This window comes from Python bivittatus, unplaced genomic scaffold (assembly GCF_059951505.1).
Source record: "Python bivittatus isolate LINGU-HERP-01145 unplaced genomic scaffold, Pbiv_v1 ctg000080_np1212, whole genome shotgun sequence".
NCBI lineage: Eukaryota > Metazoa > Chordata > Lepidosauria > Squamata > Pythonidae > Python > Python bivittatus.
In genome coordinates, this window is record NW_028277035.1 from 62,701,746 (window position 1) to 62,719,416 (window position 17,671).

Sequence of the window (17,671 nt, forward strand, 5' to 3'; positions counted from 1 at the left end):
TATTAGTAAATATGTTACAGCTGCTGGCTGTGAAAATAATTCAACTTGGAGAGTAAAAGCAGAACTTCATACATTAGATGTTCACCAGTGGGCTCCAGATTGGCATATACAGAATGGGTTAGTTAATTAATTAATCCTAAAGCCAGACAGAGTAAGATAATAAAAAAATAACTAAACACCAACAGCTGCAGACCAGAGAAGAAAAAGAACTTGAAAGCTGGGTCTGTGTCATGGCAACCAACTGTTCAACAAAGAGCAGTCAGTTAGGTATCAGCACTTGGCAATCCACCATTGGTTTTGTCTTATTCAAAAATCTTACTTGAACACAACTTCAGTACACCCAGTATGGCACTTGCATGTAAGGCTGTGCTTTATATCCTCCTATCTCTGACACACAGAAAGAGAAAAGCCATCAGTGGAACAAAGTGAGAGAAGTATATAAGAGGAATGTTGGATTATAAGACCTTTTCTGAGACATACTGGATGACAGGTTGTACTTACCCTACCTTGCCTTCTTTACTACCTACTAGTAGCTTAGAGCCTAAGATCCTTGTGCCTCATGTATGGTTTCCAAACTGGACAATGTCTTTTGTAATGGATTGCGAATTGTACTTGTATGTAGAAGGAAAGTTCATAGGCAATATTTCTAACCTTACATTTAAATGAACATTCTATTATTGTCATGGTCAATATAGAACGGTGCCATTTTCTGCCACTCATATTCTGTCCCAAAGATGGCTGCATAGTAACATTTGGTTGGCATACTCTACAGCAATTTGTTTGAGAGCAAAGAATAACCAAATTGAAGAGCAAAGCAAATTTAGGAAGATAAGAGTGAAAGAAATTAAATGTGGTTGCGCTTCTTTTAATCAAGATAAGAAAAACATCAACTACAAAGAGAGTTATAACTAACTATTCTTCATAATTCCTGATACAGATAGGACAAAAAGGAGACAATAAAGCAAGTGAATAAAGAAAGATACAAAAGATCTCAAAAACAGCATCAATTAGAAATTAAGATGCATGTATCTCTCCCACAAGAAAGAACATGCAATCTTGAAATATACAATTTACACAAGTTTACTACCCCAGTTGGAATCTAGCTAGGGATTTATTAATAATTTTACCTCTATCTCAACAACATTGTCTAAGAGAAGGCATTTATATAGTATTTATATATATTTTATTTATAAATGAAATTAAACTGTGCTGAAAAGATCATTTTATGTCTTATGGGGACAGTACTCAAAGTGAGCTACAGATGAGATACATACAGATTTCAATTACAAATTATTGTCAATTTTCATTCAGTATGTATGAATTTTTATGTGTGATTCTTCTCTTAAAGGGCAAGTATAATTAACAGCAACTCGCAGTTCAGCTAGATATGCAGTCAGAAAGCTAATGTTTTTCAGAATGAGACAAACTATGGGATGTGTGCAACAGGATAACATTCTGAGGAAAACAGAGCAAAAAGATATTAGACTACTCATCAATATTGAATATAGTAGACTGAATCAAATTCTGCCTGTGTGTGTTTTTAAAAGAGCTTCTGAAAAAAGATTTGAGGCATTCTTGTTTAACCAAGTTTTCCATTCTTATGAGAAATCTTGGGTCTAGTTTTGATCTCAAGGGCTCTCGTGAGCTAACTATACTTGTTTAAATGAATCTATTGCTCACACAGATCAAGTGAGACTAAACCATAATTTATTGCATAGCTACAGAACAGCATTTCCTATTTGTTTCCTCCAAGATCAAACAAGACTAGAGACAGTAATTACCTTAGTTCCCATAGGAATTAAATTAACTGCAATGAAACACCTTTGAGGCTGAAATTATTTATTTATTGCTATTCTGATCTAACTGCCAGTCCTAAGAACTTAACCAGATGATATATTTAAGAGATCACACAACTCCATTTTTTTCTCATTCTCCATTTCTTATTTCATTTTTTGTTCTTATTCTTTCTTTCTCTGCAGGAAAGGAATCTCACTCCTTCTCCCTGTCTTTTCATCAAAATTCCTCATTCATCCTCTCATCATAATTTAGTGTTATTGTTCTTTTAATAAAACTTCAATTTTTTAAATATCTAAAATTATGTCTCATAGAATGTGTGCTGATTTTCAGGACCAGGGAGCCTGGGGGAAAGATTAAGCTCATTTCTCCTCATGTAGAAGGGTCTCAATTTGGACTGGACCACACTACAGTTCCTTCACACTAACAAAACAAAAAAAAAAAAGGAGAGAGGGCATTGGATAACCAAAGTTATTGATTAGTTTACCCTAACACTGCATTTAAACAACATGGCACCCAGAGCATATGGTTAATCATAACAGTGTGATTTTTCTTGACAGTTCCTAGCTGCCTAACATACTTTTTCAACTGTTGATACTGGTTTGTTTGATATTTCTCATGTTGTTTATCCACATTTCCTCACATTGCCAGCTAGAGGAACAAACCTAAATGAGCAGATAACATGATATGTACTCAACAAGCCAGCAATGGTCATGGAAGAGGTGTGAGGGAAGAGCCAACTGGTATGCATGGTGTGTTCCTGACTAACCATCTGCTATGCTTATCGTGTTGTCTGAACATACTGAGTCTTGTTGAAATGTTAGTAGGAATTCATTCTGTATTAGGAAAATAGTTTTCTGTAGTCTTACCAATAAAGCTAGAATAATCCAGGGCCATGCCAAATCCTGCAGTTTCCACAAAGAGTTTTGGATCCACATTAAGAAGTTTCTATTGCAAAGATAATTACCAAGGTAAGGAAGTCATGCAATCTATCATATGAGAACCTAAAGTTAGGGCAATACAGAACACCAGGACCTGTGCAGAATATATTTACTTGCCTAAACACAACCATTCAGAGAAGTTTAAAAAATTACTGCCCACAAAAAGATGCCTTAGCCCAGCCACTTGCACTTCTGTGACACATGGTGGCTTTAGCATAAAGCCCCACAAACCTTCCACTAGGATAACTGATCAACAGGATTGGTGGTGAACTGACAGTGTCTTAAAACCAAAGCATTTCAAGGAATATGCATTTTTCATCATAGCTTCTCCTATTGCACTTTTTGAGACAGATTATGAACCCAGTTCTTCCAGTTGCTCTGGTACCTCCACAGCAAATCTCTCAGGAAGCACCATGTTGGGGCATGATACCATTTATTTTTCAAACTTGGTCATTCTCTTCTTCTACCAGAAAACTAGAGCAAGTGCATTTTAATGTGATTAAAGCATTGGCGCTACTGACAGCAAGAGACAAACACGCCCAACCCCCACCCCACCCCCTTTGCTCAGGGTGGCCCTTCTGGCTCCAGGACTGTGCTGGAATCATTTTGAGCAGATCTATTCCAAACCTGAAAAACGAGTTCCTGAGGAGCCACCCTCAGCTTTAGGCCCTTAAATCAAGCGCAAGTGCAATCCAATCCATGGGCTCCTCATTTAGAGGTGTGTGTCTTCCTCAAACACCTCTCCCTCTTCATTTGTTTGCTTGCTAATAAGAACATCCCAGCTCTCAGGTCCATTAACAGCTCCCCCACCATTTACACTTGGCTTCTTTTCTTGCATCTCGGAGTGACTATCACTGGCTACATCCAAGGTGGGATTGTCATGGCAACCATTTTCAACAAATCGTAGTTCTTCACCGTGTGACTAGAAGAGAAGAAACAAGGGTGGGAGAGGAGAATGAAAACGATTTTTTAAAAATTGTGTATTGGGAAATAAGTAAGCAACCAGGAAGATTTTGTTGGGAAAAATAAGAGTTTAACCATAAACTGCAAAGGAACTCACCATGTTCTTCATTTTGGGCAGGCGTCTCTGCCAACAGTTGTAAATCAGTCCCATGATAATGATGATGACACAAATTGAGCCAATGATGACCAGTACTACAAAGAGCTTCCCATAATCACTGTGGGTCTGGCTGGGCCGTGACTGGCAACTTGACGTAGTTGTATAGTTCTGGATTCCAATCTAAAAATGAATTATCAAATACATTCAGTGGAATAATGTGAGGTTTTCATAATAAACACACAGAGAACAATCCTGCTCTTGCAATGTCTTCAGTGGCCCTACTTCAACTAAAATGAGGCAGATAACTGATGAGGTGCATGACCTATTGGCAATGGTGTCCCATTTATGGAGCAGTCTTTCTAGATAAGGTTGCCTAGCAACAAATTTATGGTCTGCTCAGAACCACATGGAGCCTTTTTAAATTCTCCCTGTCCTTGTAAACAGGTTTTTAAATTGGGCTTCTCTATTTGAAATTCATGATTTAAGTGTTTTAGTTTTAATAGCTTTTATTGTTTTATATTTCCCCCAGGCACTGGGCTAGATGAGACTGGAGCCCAGCAGATGTATGAGGGAGTTTTTTTTCTGGGGCGCCATGAAGTGTGGTTTTGCTGTTAGGATTATTGTTTCTTTTTATATTTTATTGTTATGGTGTGAGCTGTCCAGGGTTACTGTATATAACTTATATGGGCAGCCATATAAAGTCTCTTAAATACATGCAAACAGCATTTTAATACTGTGAGCCAAAATATTTGTGTTATGAGAAAACTATATACATGCTGAAAGTAAACAAATGAATTTTATTTATTTACATTTAATACATTTTCACTAACTACATTTAATGAATGTAAATGCATCTCTTTAAGATACAACTGTTTGATTGGGAGATTGCCTCCAAGGCCATAAAACCATCAAGTCATCTCCTTGACTTGGAAGGAGGTGAAGAAAGGGCTCTGACTGTGGAAGGGGAAAATTCAGTATCAGAGCTCCCTCCAAGGCACCCGGGCAATACTCTCTTTGGGTTATTGTTGAATATTTGTTCTGGAAGAGCTGTTAGAACTTTCATCCTGGGAACTGTGAGGATGCTCTCTTCTATGTGCTCATTTGCCTCCCCTTTGTGTGTGTTACACCAAAACTATAGCTGGGTAGAGATAAAGAGGTTTAAAACCAGATTGTAGAGATGCTTGAGGAGTGGGTGCTTAGAAAGCATCACTGGGGCAGGAGAATTGGCAGTGTGATTCTATTGCATGTGTAGTGATAGAGGTCTGTTCTGGCACATGTCTTCATGACAAGGTCATTGGTTCCCTCTGGACTTTGTTACAGCAATGGCCAAGTAGCATTTAGAAAATCAGCCGCTTCAAGCAGTGAGATCACACTCAAACCACCATTTCTTGAACGGTTGCAAGGTTCAAGGTAGTTGCCCAGTGGAACTCTCTTCCTCTTTTTTTTTTTTTCAACTCAACAGAACTTTGGAAAGAAATTATGTAAAGAGGCTTGGACTACATCTGCCAATCTATCTGTGTGATTAATTCCCCAAAAAGAGAATGGAATGGGACCAAGTTTGTTGTGATGGGAGAAACTGGCAGAAGAAAGACTGAGTTGGAAAAGGGGCCATATCCAGCTAGGAGCTAGAGACTGACTGTTCCATTCTGAAGCCCTCCTTCCTTCTGATCATGTGACCCAGGACAGGGCTGCAATTAAAAGCTTGGGAGGAATTTTAGAAACCAGCACTGCTTTTCCTACCTTGTTTCAGTGGTATGTCCTTATGAACTCAATTGTAAGACCTGAAGGCTCATTTCGAGCACTTATTCAGAATGACAGTCAGCAGAAGTGATAGGTCATACTTAAATTCACAACACAGCAAATTGGACCTGGGAAAAATGAATTTTTCCAAATAATAGGCACTTTCAGACAGCTTCTAGTACTAATAATTGGAGGGAATTGTGCAGCTAATTTAATTTCTCTCTCTTTAGAAGATGTTTTGGTGAACATGCAGGAAGCTTAGAGACTGAAGAAATGGACATCTTAACCATTAGTAAAATTCCATGCCTGAGGCAAAATAATTATGTAATGAAAACCTCATTTGGAAGCTTCCAATGAATTTATGACTATTATATATTTATGTACAGAAAGTTATAGGATATAATGCTGTATGTAACTGTATGTTTTGTGATGAAATTTTTAACCAGTGAGACACGTATGCTCTGTTATATTTAAAACATATTGAAAGGTATGTTTCGGGGAAGGAGGATTGGATATTTTTTGTTTCTGTATGCCTTCATTCAGGTATTTTCATTTGGTTTATTATTTATTTATTAGAGGAATTTCTATATTTCTTCTTATTACAAAGAATCCTAAAGATCGCTAGACAGAATATAGCTATTGTTCTGCACAAAATTATCACCCTTGCATATGAATGGGTTATCGCTTTAAAGTTGCTGAAAAGCACATTGAGAACATTGTGCAAAGCCCTCTGATCTTCATGTTGTTCCTTTAGAACATTCTAGATTAGGTACAAAACCACATTTCCATAAGGAATTTCACCACACACCTCTTCTCATTTGGGTAGAGAATGAGAAGCCCGAAGTAACATTTAGCCAACACTGGTTCCTTAGAGATAGAATGGAAAAGCTTAATTACTAGAAACAAAGAGAGCCCTGATACTCAATGTACAATGAGCAAGAATGAGATGTAGGCTTAATGTAACTTTAAAAAAACTTTCCAGTGTGTGCTGGAAATCTAACCAATTTTAACAGGTCAGTTATACAGAACCAGTTTGGCATTTCTTCAACAAGCTGAATCTCAAGAAATGATGATACAGTACAAGAAGACAATCCCACAGAGTCACTCTCAGCTAATGAAAACTGACATCTGATGACAAAGTCATCAGCAATTAAAGACAAAAAAGAAGAGATTTCTCTAGTAAACTACTGTGCCATCAATTCATTTACCTTAGACAACTCAGTCTCTCCTAGGTAAGTAAATAAGGTCTTACCTCAGCTAAGCTTTTCCACACATCACCTAATGCCAAGAGGACATCATTTGTTGGAACAACCCCTAGGAGATTAAATGTATTGGATTAAAAAAAATGCATTAATTCAGTGTACTCTTCTTCAGCTTGCTTGCTTAAGTAGAGAAGTATGTCCATATGAAAGAATTATTTCCTGTTTAAAAGTAGTAGTAACATAATTCAGAACACTACTTTCAGTGTAAATCAGTAAACATGTTTTAGAATTCAAAAACAATTTTTATATCAGGTAAAACAGGTGCAAACAAAGCTACTCAAAGAAAAAGATAAGAAAAGATGAAGGAATCAAGAAAAATGGCTGGTATAAGTTTAGATTGCATTCTTCTCTGTCTTTTTGTTATTACAGTTTTTAAACTGTTTTTAATTGGTTTTAATGGGTAAACTGAGTGTTTAGTTTTTGTTTTAATTGTCTGTGCTGCCCAGAGTCACATGCACGAGATGGGTGGCTATATAAATCCAATAAATAAATAAATAGAACAGTACAATGTACAACTCCTAAACCAGTGCTCTTTCATTTTATATCTCATCTTTAGGGGGGGGGTTCTGTTGACTAGTTCATTGCCAAATCACCTCAGCAATCATCCATTATATTATAAGTGCTTCACTGTGATCCTAAAAAATCTGAGTACGTCAGTGAAATTTATGTACAGCATCGCTAGATGTCTCTACAACTCAGTATTCTTCATAGTTGCTTGCTCACAATGAAGTAGGTAGAAAATCATTTGCCAGCTCTCAAACTTGGTGTTTCCCAGTCAATTAAGGTAAGTCTGGGATGAGGGGAACAACCAGAAAATTCATATTCTATCCCACTGTGAGGCACAGACTTATTCAGGCCAAAATATTGCTAAGATATGTAATTGGATCCAGAGCCCCAGACTGGAGTTGCAAGCTTTGTTTCTCATAACTATTACAGGGGATTGCTTTTACTGGAGGTTCCATCTATACTCAATTCGATATCCATCTATATGACTGGAAAAGCATAGTTATTCATACCAATCATGCAGAAAATCACTTTATTTAACAGGGACAGGAATACGAATGGATAGGTCTCCTTACCATGTGTAAAGAAGCTTAAAATCAAAGATTAAAGCAAAACTCGAAAAAAAAGGAAGATCTTCCTAGGGTTATTCCTGAGATAATTAATTTTCAAGAGGGTATACTGGAACACTGACTGATGCATCATCTTTTGTGGTCATCTTCCCCAGAAAACAGAACATTGTGCATATTGCTTAGGAAATGGGCTGCTTTATTACACCTGAAGTATGACAAAAATAATGGGATCTTGCCCTCCCTTTAACTCAAATGTGACTCATTGGAAATCTGAAAAAATAAAATCTGCACAAATAGGGGGAGGGGAATTATTAGGAGACTTTTCTCACATCTCCCACATTGGATTTAAATTATCCCTCAGTTTCCACAATTCTTGCTTCTACTCAGCCAGAATTATTCCTTATGGCTCAATTACTCTATGGATTTCACATTCTTCTCTTCTTTAGCATAACTCTTTAAGGTGAATAAATGAGATACAATGGAATTATATTGCAAGTGCCCCTGGTGCAATTTTCTTTTGTTGGCTGCCAATTACTTCATTTTAAAATATTTGTAAACCACTTATTATTTTAAAACTCCTGTATTAGTTAAAAGGAGAAAATGTAAAATATAATCATCATATAAAAACAATTATAAGCATTCATACAATGAATATAAAAACAAAAGGGGCCAGAGAAGACCCAAGAGTAAGGTATTGTGTTCTTCTTACTGATTTACTGTATGTCAACTAACCACATGTAACATGTGGTTCAAACATCCCACTGTCACTATTATGAGAACCAGTGAGATCTGCACTCCAAAATGTTGATGTGCATGTAGTGACTTCATCATGTCAACACTACAGTTGTATATTTGTGTCCTGTCATCTGACACAAGTACATAAATTGTTGCATTTGGGGATGACATCATCTCACATGTTTTGTCATTTGCCCCCCACTTATCCTCCATGGACACGCAATGATAAGAATGAACTCTTTCTAAACATTCTGTTTGCCCACTTATCATGAGCCTATCCCTGCAGTTAAGATCTGCTTGAAATAAGCAACCATTTGCCAGTTTAACTTTCAATGATTGAGAAAAAATGTTACATCATTCTAGAATTTGTTTTTATCCATTGACTTTTTTCTGAATAAGTCATAGATCTTTTAATTAAGGGTGGCAGACTGAGCAAGAACAGGCAACATATTGTGCAAGAGCATCAGTACTGTGTATCCGCAATAAGCGGGCCACAGTGCAAACTGGATAAAAGCAATCACTGCAGGCATGTGAGCCCTGATGTGCTTGCTTGGACCAGACAGACACATGTGCATATATACACTCATATAAACACACACATAATTCTTATTGCCTTCACATGCTACAACTGTAATATATCCCACTGTAACACTGGGTGGCATTTTTGAAGTAGTATTACTATTGGGGAGGGGAGAGACATATGTTTTCCGGTCTAGAGAAAAATATAAGAATAGGATCTGGAGAAGACATTGCAGATTAGATGGGGATGTTATGGGTTCTCCATGGCTGGGACAGAGTTTGTAACCCCAATTCAAAATTTTACATGCATAGAAAATCACATTCCATCCCAGGTAAGGGGATAAGATGTAGACATCAAGGAATGTCTGGAAATGCTGCACCAACACAAATGTGTAGAAGAATATGATGGGGGAAGAGTAGGATGGCAATGATTTATATAATAACTGAAGGAGTTTGAAAAAAGTATCACAAGATTCTAATACAAAATAGCAGGAGGAATCCTGTAAAAGATTAAGAGGGGAGAAATAATGACTCTTAGAATAAGAGTTAATATACTGATCCATGATGCACACTTCTAGGGCCACATGTAGTCTGTGAAAGCCCCACAGAGCCTTTCTAAAAACCACTGCACTACAATTTTTTATGTGACAGAAGAAGAAATACATATGGAATAATCATAGTAAATGTGTTAATGTTCAATACATTGAAACATAAAGTAAATAAGATTTCGTTTTTGTCCTTCTCAACTTTTTGTCCCTATCCCTTATTTCATATAGTGTGACCCCTGATATAGCATCCAAAATCCAATCATAGTCCACACCTCTATTATAAAAAGCAGGTATGAACCCCAAACAGACCTTGGATGATCCAACAAAGCTAGACAGAGTTGGGTCTCGTTAGTACTTGGATGACAGAGAACAAGGAAATTTTAGTGTACAGGCTAGTCTAGGAAGTTGAAAAAAATATTCTGGAAGAAGACCACTACCTCCACAAATGTCTTCTGTGTTGTTGCCATGAAAACTACATGGACATGTCTATCAAGTTAGCAGAGGCTGAGCTCAGCTTGAGGGACTACCCTACCTGCACCTTATGGCATTTCCAGGAGAAATACAGGTAGTCCTTGCTTAATGACCACAACTGGGACTGGAATTTAGGTCACTAAGTGATGCAATCGTTAAGCAAATTATCACGACTGCTTTGCCTAGCGGCCACAATCCCAGCACTCCTGGCTGCTGTTGTTAAGCAAGAATCGCAGGTCATTAAGCAGACGGAGTCCCAGGTAAGAAGCACGGGGGTGCCTCAAAGGGGTAGGGTAGGCCCTGGGAGGCCCTTTGTAGGGCCTCCCTACAAACACGCATGAGTTTGGGGGGGGCTGCATTGTGGTACAAAGCTGCAGCCTCTCTTGGAAGCCTCAATAGCCCCAGCCTGACCCAGCAGTGCTTATGACTGCAGGGGCACTGCAACTCCTCTCACCCACCCATCTTCCCCCCACCATCTATGCCCTTTTGGTTGCCCTGCACAATGGCACTTGGAGGTGGCAACGGCAGGGCTGGGGCTGAAGTAGAGGCCCGAGGCCTTCAGCAGTCTCAGCCAGTTGCCTCCTCCCCCAGGCCTCAACTTCAGCCCCGGTGCTGCTGCTGCCACTGAGAATGCCACATCAAACCCCACACCGCTGGCCTTCACTGCTGTGTGCTGTTCTCCAAGCTGTGCCTCTCATTCCCTCCCCAAGCTGTGCATCCCATACCTTCTGCAAGCCGGCGTCCCATTCTCGCAATCCTCCAGAAACCTTCTGGTCTTCCCCAGGTCTTGTGTGAATGGGATGCTGGTTTTAGGGAAGGAACGAGAGGCGCAGCTTGGGGAAGGAATGGGACACCGGCTTCTGGAAGGTATGGAATGCGCAGCTTGGGGAAGGAATGGGAGAGGTTGCTGCTTTAGGGAAGGAATGAGAGGTGAGGCTTGGGGAATGGCACAAGGTGGTGAAGGCCAGTGGTGTGGGGCTTGAGGCGGCATTTCTCAGTGGCAGTGGCAGTGCTGGGACTGCAGCCGAGGCCTGGGGGTGGTAGCAGCTGGCTGAGCCTGCTGAAAGCCCTGGGCCTCTACTTCAGCTCCAGCCCTGGCATTGCCTCTGAGTGCTGCTGTGCAGGGCGGCCAAAAGGGCATAAATGGGGGGGGGGGAGATAGGCAGGTGGGAAGAGTTGTAGCACCCCTGTGGTCATAAGTGTGGGCGGGCTGCCAAGCACCCAAATTTTGATCATGTGACTGCAGGGATGCTGCAACGGTGGTATCTTTGGGCATGGATCATAAGTCCATTTTTTCAGCACCGTTGTAATTTTGAATGGTCACTGAATGAACGGTCATTAAACAAGGACTACCTGTAGTATTATCCTGTTGAAATGATGTCCAATTAGATGTGGCCACAGAACTTAACCAAAACAGAATGAGAGGAACACGTACAGGGAAGAGATGGGAGTAATCACAATACGGGTCAGACACCCTTTATTTTTCACCAAAATCTTACCATGTTCTCCTGCCAGGGTCATCAACAGATGTTTGTCATTCTCATTAGGTTTGCTTAAGGAGATCAACCATTGCCCCTGCAATCCATTGTTGTATCTGGAGAAGGCATCCTCCATCAGTGCCAGCAACTGGAGACCTCTCTCCACTCGGAACTCTTCCTATAGCAACAAATATTTGTCAGTCTCTTAATTAAAAACATACAGACGTCATGAATATACACTTTCTCACTCATATATAGCTCTTGGCTGTATTTCAAAGAAAAAGAGATCTCTAAAAAACCAAGATTCTGAAGGATGTCCATTTCTATTTTACTCCATCGACTTCACTGTTCAAAATGTTTGGTCATGTATTCCCTAGCAGGTCCATCCTAGCCGCTACCATTCTCAAATGTTATCATTTACTGGCTGCAACAAATAGTACCAACCAGTTGTAGTTTATGCATGCGCACAAACACCATTAAATTCATTTCTTATCATCTGATTATATAACCTGGGGATCAAATGAATAGGGCAGTATCATTTAAAATTCAAGGAGGAACAAAAAAATCTTCCCTTTTGAAGTATCCTGAAGCTTCACTTCCTTATAGGTTTCATATATGGATAAAAATACAAGATGAATAGACTGGAGGTGCTGAAGGTAAACAAATATGGGTTTGACTAGATGCTGCCTTGATCGAAGATAGAGGGATAGCTACCTACATCACTATTGCATTCTTTGGAGGAAGGGGAAAAACACAGAATTATAGTAATTTTTTTTAAGGGGCAAGACTGTAATCATTTCTACCAGACTGCAGGTCAAACAGAGATGGTCCCATTTCTTCTAAGATCTTGCACATAATTTGGCAATGTCTTCCCCACATCTATTCTGGCTCAGTTGCCGTGCCAACTCAAAGGCCACTCTAGTTATTAATATGTGCTAACACTACTGGTTGCTATGGGAACCTCAAATGCTCAGGGCTGGCACAGGCTGAATTGGGAAAGACAAGGAGGAGCCAGACCTGAGTCACAAAGGCCCACCAGAACCTCAGCTCACAAGGGAAAGCTTATGAACAGGAGCAGATAAAATCTGGGTTAGCAGAGCAAGGCAGGCGCCCTGGAGGAAAGGAAATTAGGAAAGCAGCTTTCCCAGCATGCAATTCCTGGATTACATCACCAGAATTATCGCAGAAATGATAGCTCTCTCTCCATCGCCAGAGACTAAGCACTCAGGGAAGCAGTGGAAGAGAAGGGGAAAATGTGCTTCCTGACAGGAAAATAAAGTTTTCATTGATATGACTGAACATAAAAATACCCCCCCCCCGCTTTTCATAGAGCCAGTTTGGTCTAGTGGTTAAGGGGCCAGGCTAGAAAGCAGGAGACGGTGAGCTCTAGTCCCGCCTTAGGCACGAAAGCCGGCTGGGGGACTTTGGGCCAGTCGCGCTTTCTCAGCCCAACCCACCTCACAGGGTGGTTGTTGTTGGGAAAACAGAAAGAGGAAGGAGTATTTGGTATGTTCGCTGCCTTGAGTTACTTATAAAAATAATAAAGGCAGGATTTTTAAAAAAATCTAAAAAAAAGGTCAACGAATAAGTAGCCAATGAGTCCTTCTTGCAATCCCTTTTCCATTTCTGTAATTCAAAGATGTCAATATAAATCATGTAACACAAGGAGAGCTCAAAGAACTATCTTTAAACATGATAAAAAGTAAATGACTATACGCTTGGTCAACCAGAGTTGATAACCTTTAAAAATTAACGGAAATTAAATGGAAAAGCCTGCAATTTCTTTTACCATTACTGGCATATATGATAGAAGAAAAGTTATATTCCATTCACTTACTCAAAGTATAAACACCTTTTAAATACTTTTCAATCATATTGCATCGGCAGCAAAGTTTGGGTGCAAAGCATGATCCCTCAACACATTACGCGGTGATCCTGTTTCGGGTTTTAGCTGACAACCCATGATTTATTTCATGATATATTGTATGCCATTTCTTATTTCCTCAATTGTCTCTAAGACATGCATCTTTTTAAAGCTAATGAACTCATTTTTATAGGACTTTTTTTTAGTTTCCTCTCTTAAAATCTTCCTCATTCTTATTTTGAGAATTCTTTTGCAAACATTGGAATACCCCCCCCACCAAATATTTTGAATATAAATGGTGCCATTTCAGCTACATAAAGATCAGAACTGCACTATTAGTATATCTGATATGCCTATGAGACAGCTGTTATATGAAGCAACTTAACAGCCCTAGAGAAAACCCAGTTTAGACAGGACCAGTATTCTTAATTTGTTTCTTTATTTTAAAAATGTATATACTGTACTGCCCTTCAAAACTGTTATATCACAGCTTATCTTTACAAATAACTATAACTATTCTCTCTTTAAAAAATGAAGATATTTATAAAATTGAATTCTGTAGCTTATTGTTCAATTTTCCCATATATTACATCATTTCACATATGACTTCTATGGGGAAATTTTTAGAACAGAATATTGTTCCAAAGTATATATAACATAAAAATGTAATTTAAAAAAGATTTTTCACTAGACAGGCATGATTCGCTGATTGATTATATGCCATCAAGTTCCTGTCAACTCTTAGCAACCACCTACACAGACCTTCTGCAGGATGCTCTGTCTCCAACCTGGCCCATCAAGCCTTCCAGTGGTGTACCCATTATCATAGTAACTGAGTCCATCCACCTTGCTGCTGATTATTTTTTTCTTTCCTTCCACCTTTCCTAGTATTAAAGACGTCTCAAGGGAGCTGAGTGTTTACACAGTGTGTCCAGAATATGATAATTTGAATCTGGTCATTTGTGCCTTGAGTGAAAACTTTGGACCGATTTGGTCTAGGATCCATTTGTTACCCTATCAAGTGCTAGTCTGTGGCGTATTTCTTGAATGTTGGTTCCTTTACTGTTGATAATCAATCCTAATTGTAAGTGGCTATCCACCACTTCATTTTAAGGCTGATTATTGTACTTGTGTCATTAATTTGGTCTTTATATTTAATCATAATTCTGTTTTTTACACTGTACTGTTTGACTTTCATCACTAGAGTTTACAGATCATTTGCTTTTTCAGTTGTCAGAATAGTATTATCAGCACAGCACAGCACAGCACAGCACAGGTTATTGATGTGTCTGCCTCTAATTTTGAAACCATGCTCATCTTCTTCCAATCCAGCTTCCCTCAATATATATTCAGTGCATAGGTTAAATAAATAAAGAGAGATTATATAGCTTTGGCTGGTGTGGGTCTTCCGGGCTGTGTGGCCGTCTCTGAAGATGCCGGTCACAGATGCTGGCGAAACATTAGGAAACAAAACTTCCAGAACATGGCCACACAGCCTGGAAGACCCACACCAGCCATCGTATTCCGGCCGTGAAAGCCTTCGACAATACATTATATAGCTTTGTCACTCCTTTGCCAACTTGCAGCCAGTCTGTTTTGCAGCATAGGCCTTTCTATGATCAATGAAGCACATATCAACTTCCTTTTAATATTCTCTGGCTTTCTTAACTTTTAAATCCAACCTGAGCATCTGGCATCTCTCTTTCATATAGGGTTCTTATTTGCCTAGCATGTGAAGGATATTGTACAATAGTTTGCACACTGTTAAGTCTCCTTTCTTTGGTACTGGTATGTAGATTGATCTCTTCCAATCTGTTAGCTACTGTGTCATTCTCTAGACATCAAATTAACATAACTCGGTCTTTGGCAGTCTCTTTTCACATTCATCCTTACAACTTCTTTGATTTCATTCCACAGCTTTTCTGGTTCCCTATCAATGAAATTGAGGACTTCAAATACATTCCTGATCTTCTTATTGAAAATGGTGGGTCTAAAGGCACCCTGCATGAGGGGCCATCATCTGGCACTATATCATCAATCACTTTATATTGTCTATCCAAGTGTTTTTCTTGGTAAAATATAGGAGTGGTTTACTACTGCCTTCTCCCACATAGTATGAAATGATGCCTTTGCCACTGCCATTGAAGTGATCATCTGCCTTTGGATCTTCCTATATGGCTGCTGCCCAATACAAATCCTTGCTTGTCTTAGCTGGAGAGTTATGACTTTCATACCTTGGGTGACCTTGCTGGGAGTATATACTCTTGGTGTACACTCCTAGCATTCTTTGCTCATTCCTCCCAGGAATATCTCACCATCCCCACTATGATGAGGCAGTATAATAGGACTTTAAGGAGAGACAGATCTAGTGAATGGATATTCTATGGTGTTTTTTTTTATCCACACTCAATCGTTACCGATTCTGCGGCAACTGCCTAGACAAGTCCCTGCAGTTTTCAAGGCAAGGTGTTTCGGAAGTGGTTTGCCAGTGCCTCCTTCCTAGAGCAGAGCCCAGCTGGTGAGCACAGGAGGCAGGGTTTCCGTTGCTTCGCGCCTTTTTCGGGTGTGCGCGGCTTCCGCGTTACTGGCAACTGCTCCCGTCTCCTTTGCAAGGCGCCACCAGTATTTTTCCTCCCACCAGGGTGAGAGTACCTATTTATCTACTCACATAAGTTTTCGAGCTGCTGGGTTGACAGGAGCTGGGGAGGAAGCAGGAGCTCACTCTGCTGCGCGGAGCTGGGCTCGAACCGCTGAAGTGTCAACCATTTCTGGCGGGCAACTTTCAGCATCATTAAGCCGCTGCGCCACCGCATCCCCTCATTCTGTGGTTTAGTAATTTTAAAAATACTATTTTTTGCCTTTACAATAAATTTCTAAAGGATTTCTCTATCACCAATCAAAGTAATTTATCTTAAATAACCCCTTAACATTTCTTTTCAGTACAGATTTTTAACAGGAAAAGGACCTTGGATCATCAATTAATTGCAGAGTTTGGAACCAGGGAGGAGTAATGGATTAGAAGAGTGTTTCTGGTTACCAGACACCAGATAGTAACTAAGATTAAAAGAAGCAAAAAGGCACTTATGGAAGATTTAGTGTTGGACGCTGAACTATTCCTTCTGGAAATCATGCTGAATACAAGTATGAATATACTGAAAATTAATTTTATTTCTTCTAATTATTAGGGAAAAAAAGGTAAAGCTTGTTCTGCTGTTTCCCAACTATTTACAATATATGTAGTGATGGTGATTCCACTAGAAGATTGGTGAGGAGGAATTGGATAGTGGTCTGTTCGATAGAGGGCAGAGAAGATGATTTTGAAGGACAGTGGGAAGATCCATTAACAAGGCAATGATCAGACAAGTGAGGCTTAGACCCATTCCAAGAAACTAACCTGAGAAAACATCTCAGACAGGTCCCTATCTAATTCACAGAAATATGAAGTGAGGGAGGAGGGAAGCACATTCAGACTTGCAAGATTTTGTTACTATAGCTGTTTTAATAAAAGGAGTTTTAGACCTATATGGCATTGGTTTCTTAGTCTGGTCTACATTATAGGGCCGACATGTACCTCTTTCCTTTAGGTACATGGTACGTAGAACTCTGTATAATTTTATATTTTCACATAATGGTTCTGTATGTAATACAGAATTAAGCAAGCATTTATTTTATTCACTAAAGAGTCATACTTGGGTCATTACTTTGTTTGCCCTGTCCTTTGTAGAGTAGAATGTTCTTTCTCATCTTCAGCCCAATTAACCTTGAGAAACAGATATTCCTTAACTTGTACCTGTAGAACCTGTGACCCAATCCTGCTGGGTTGGAGAACACAGCAATGTTCAGCATGAGCAGATTTCTCCTTCATTACAGATGTAACTATCCCTCCATGACTTATGTATATTGCAGAACTTCTAAATTTGTTCTTGCTCAATCACCATCCCTTGATTATTAAACCTTTTGCACTAAATCTATTTAATTCCAGCTCTCTAAAACCATGAAAAGTATCTCCCTCATTTGCCAACAATTCAGACTTCAAGAAATACCAAATACTGAAATAGCCAACTCGTCAATCTAAATAATGTCTGGAAATGTCCTCTGTGGCTCAGTTATCAACTAATGAGAGAAGATAACCTGCTGCATTTCCTGGGTCCTGCTGTGCTGTGCTGCTGCAGAGAAGAAAGGAAAA

General features: G+C 39.4%; 1 protein-coding gene across 1 annotated transcript in view; it reads right to left on the bottom strand.

The window, feature by feature from the left end:
- Positions 1 to 1,081: 1,081 nt before the first annotated feature.
- PODXL2 (podocalyxin like 2) overlaps positions 1,082 to 17,671 on the bottom strand; it is a 64,773-nt gene continuing 48,183 nt past the window's right edge. Inside the window, exons 5-8 of the mRNA XM_088134790.1 lie at positions 11,643 to 11,799; positions 6,788 to 6,849; positions 3,796 to 3,975; positions 1,082 to 3,657 (exon numbers count right to left, since the gene is read on the bottom strand). Of these exons, the coding sequence (XP_087990916.1) occupies positions 3,448 to 3,657; positions 3,796 to 3,975; positions 6,788 to 6,849; positions 11,643 to 11,799 (609 nt within the window). The 3' untranslated portion in view covers positions 1,082 to 3,447. The remainder of the gene's footprint in view (positions 3,658 to 3,795; positions 3,976 to 6,787; positions 6,850 to 11,642; positions 11,800 to 17,671) is intronic.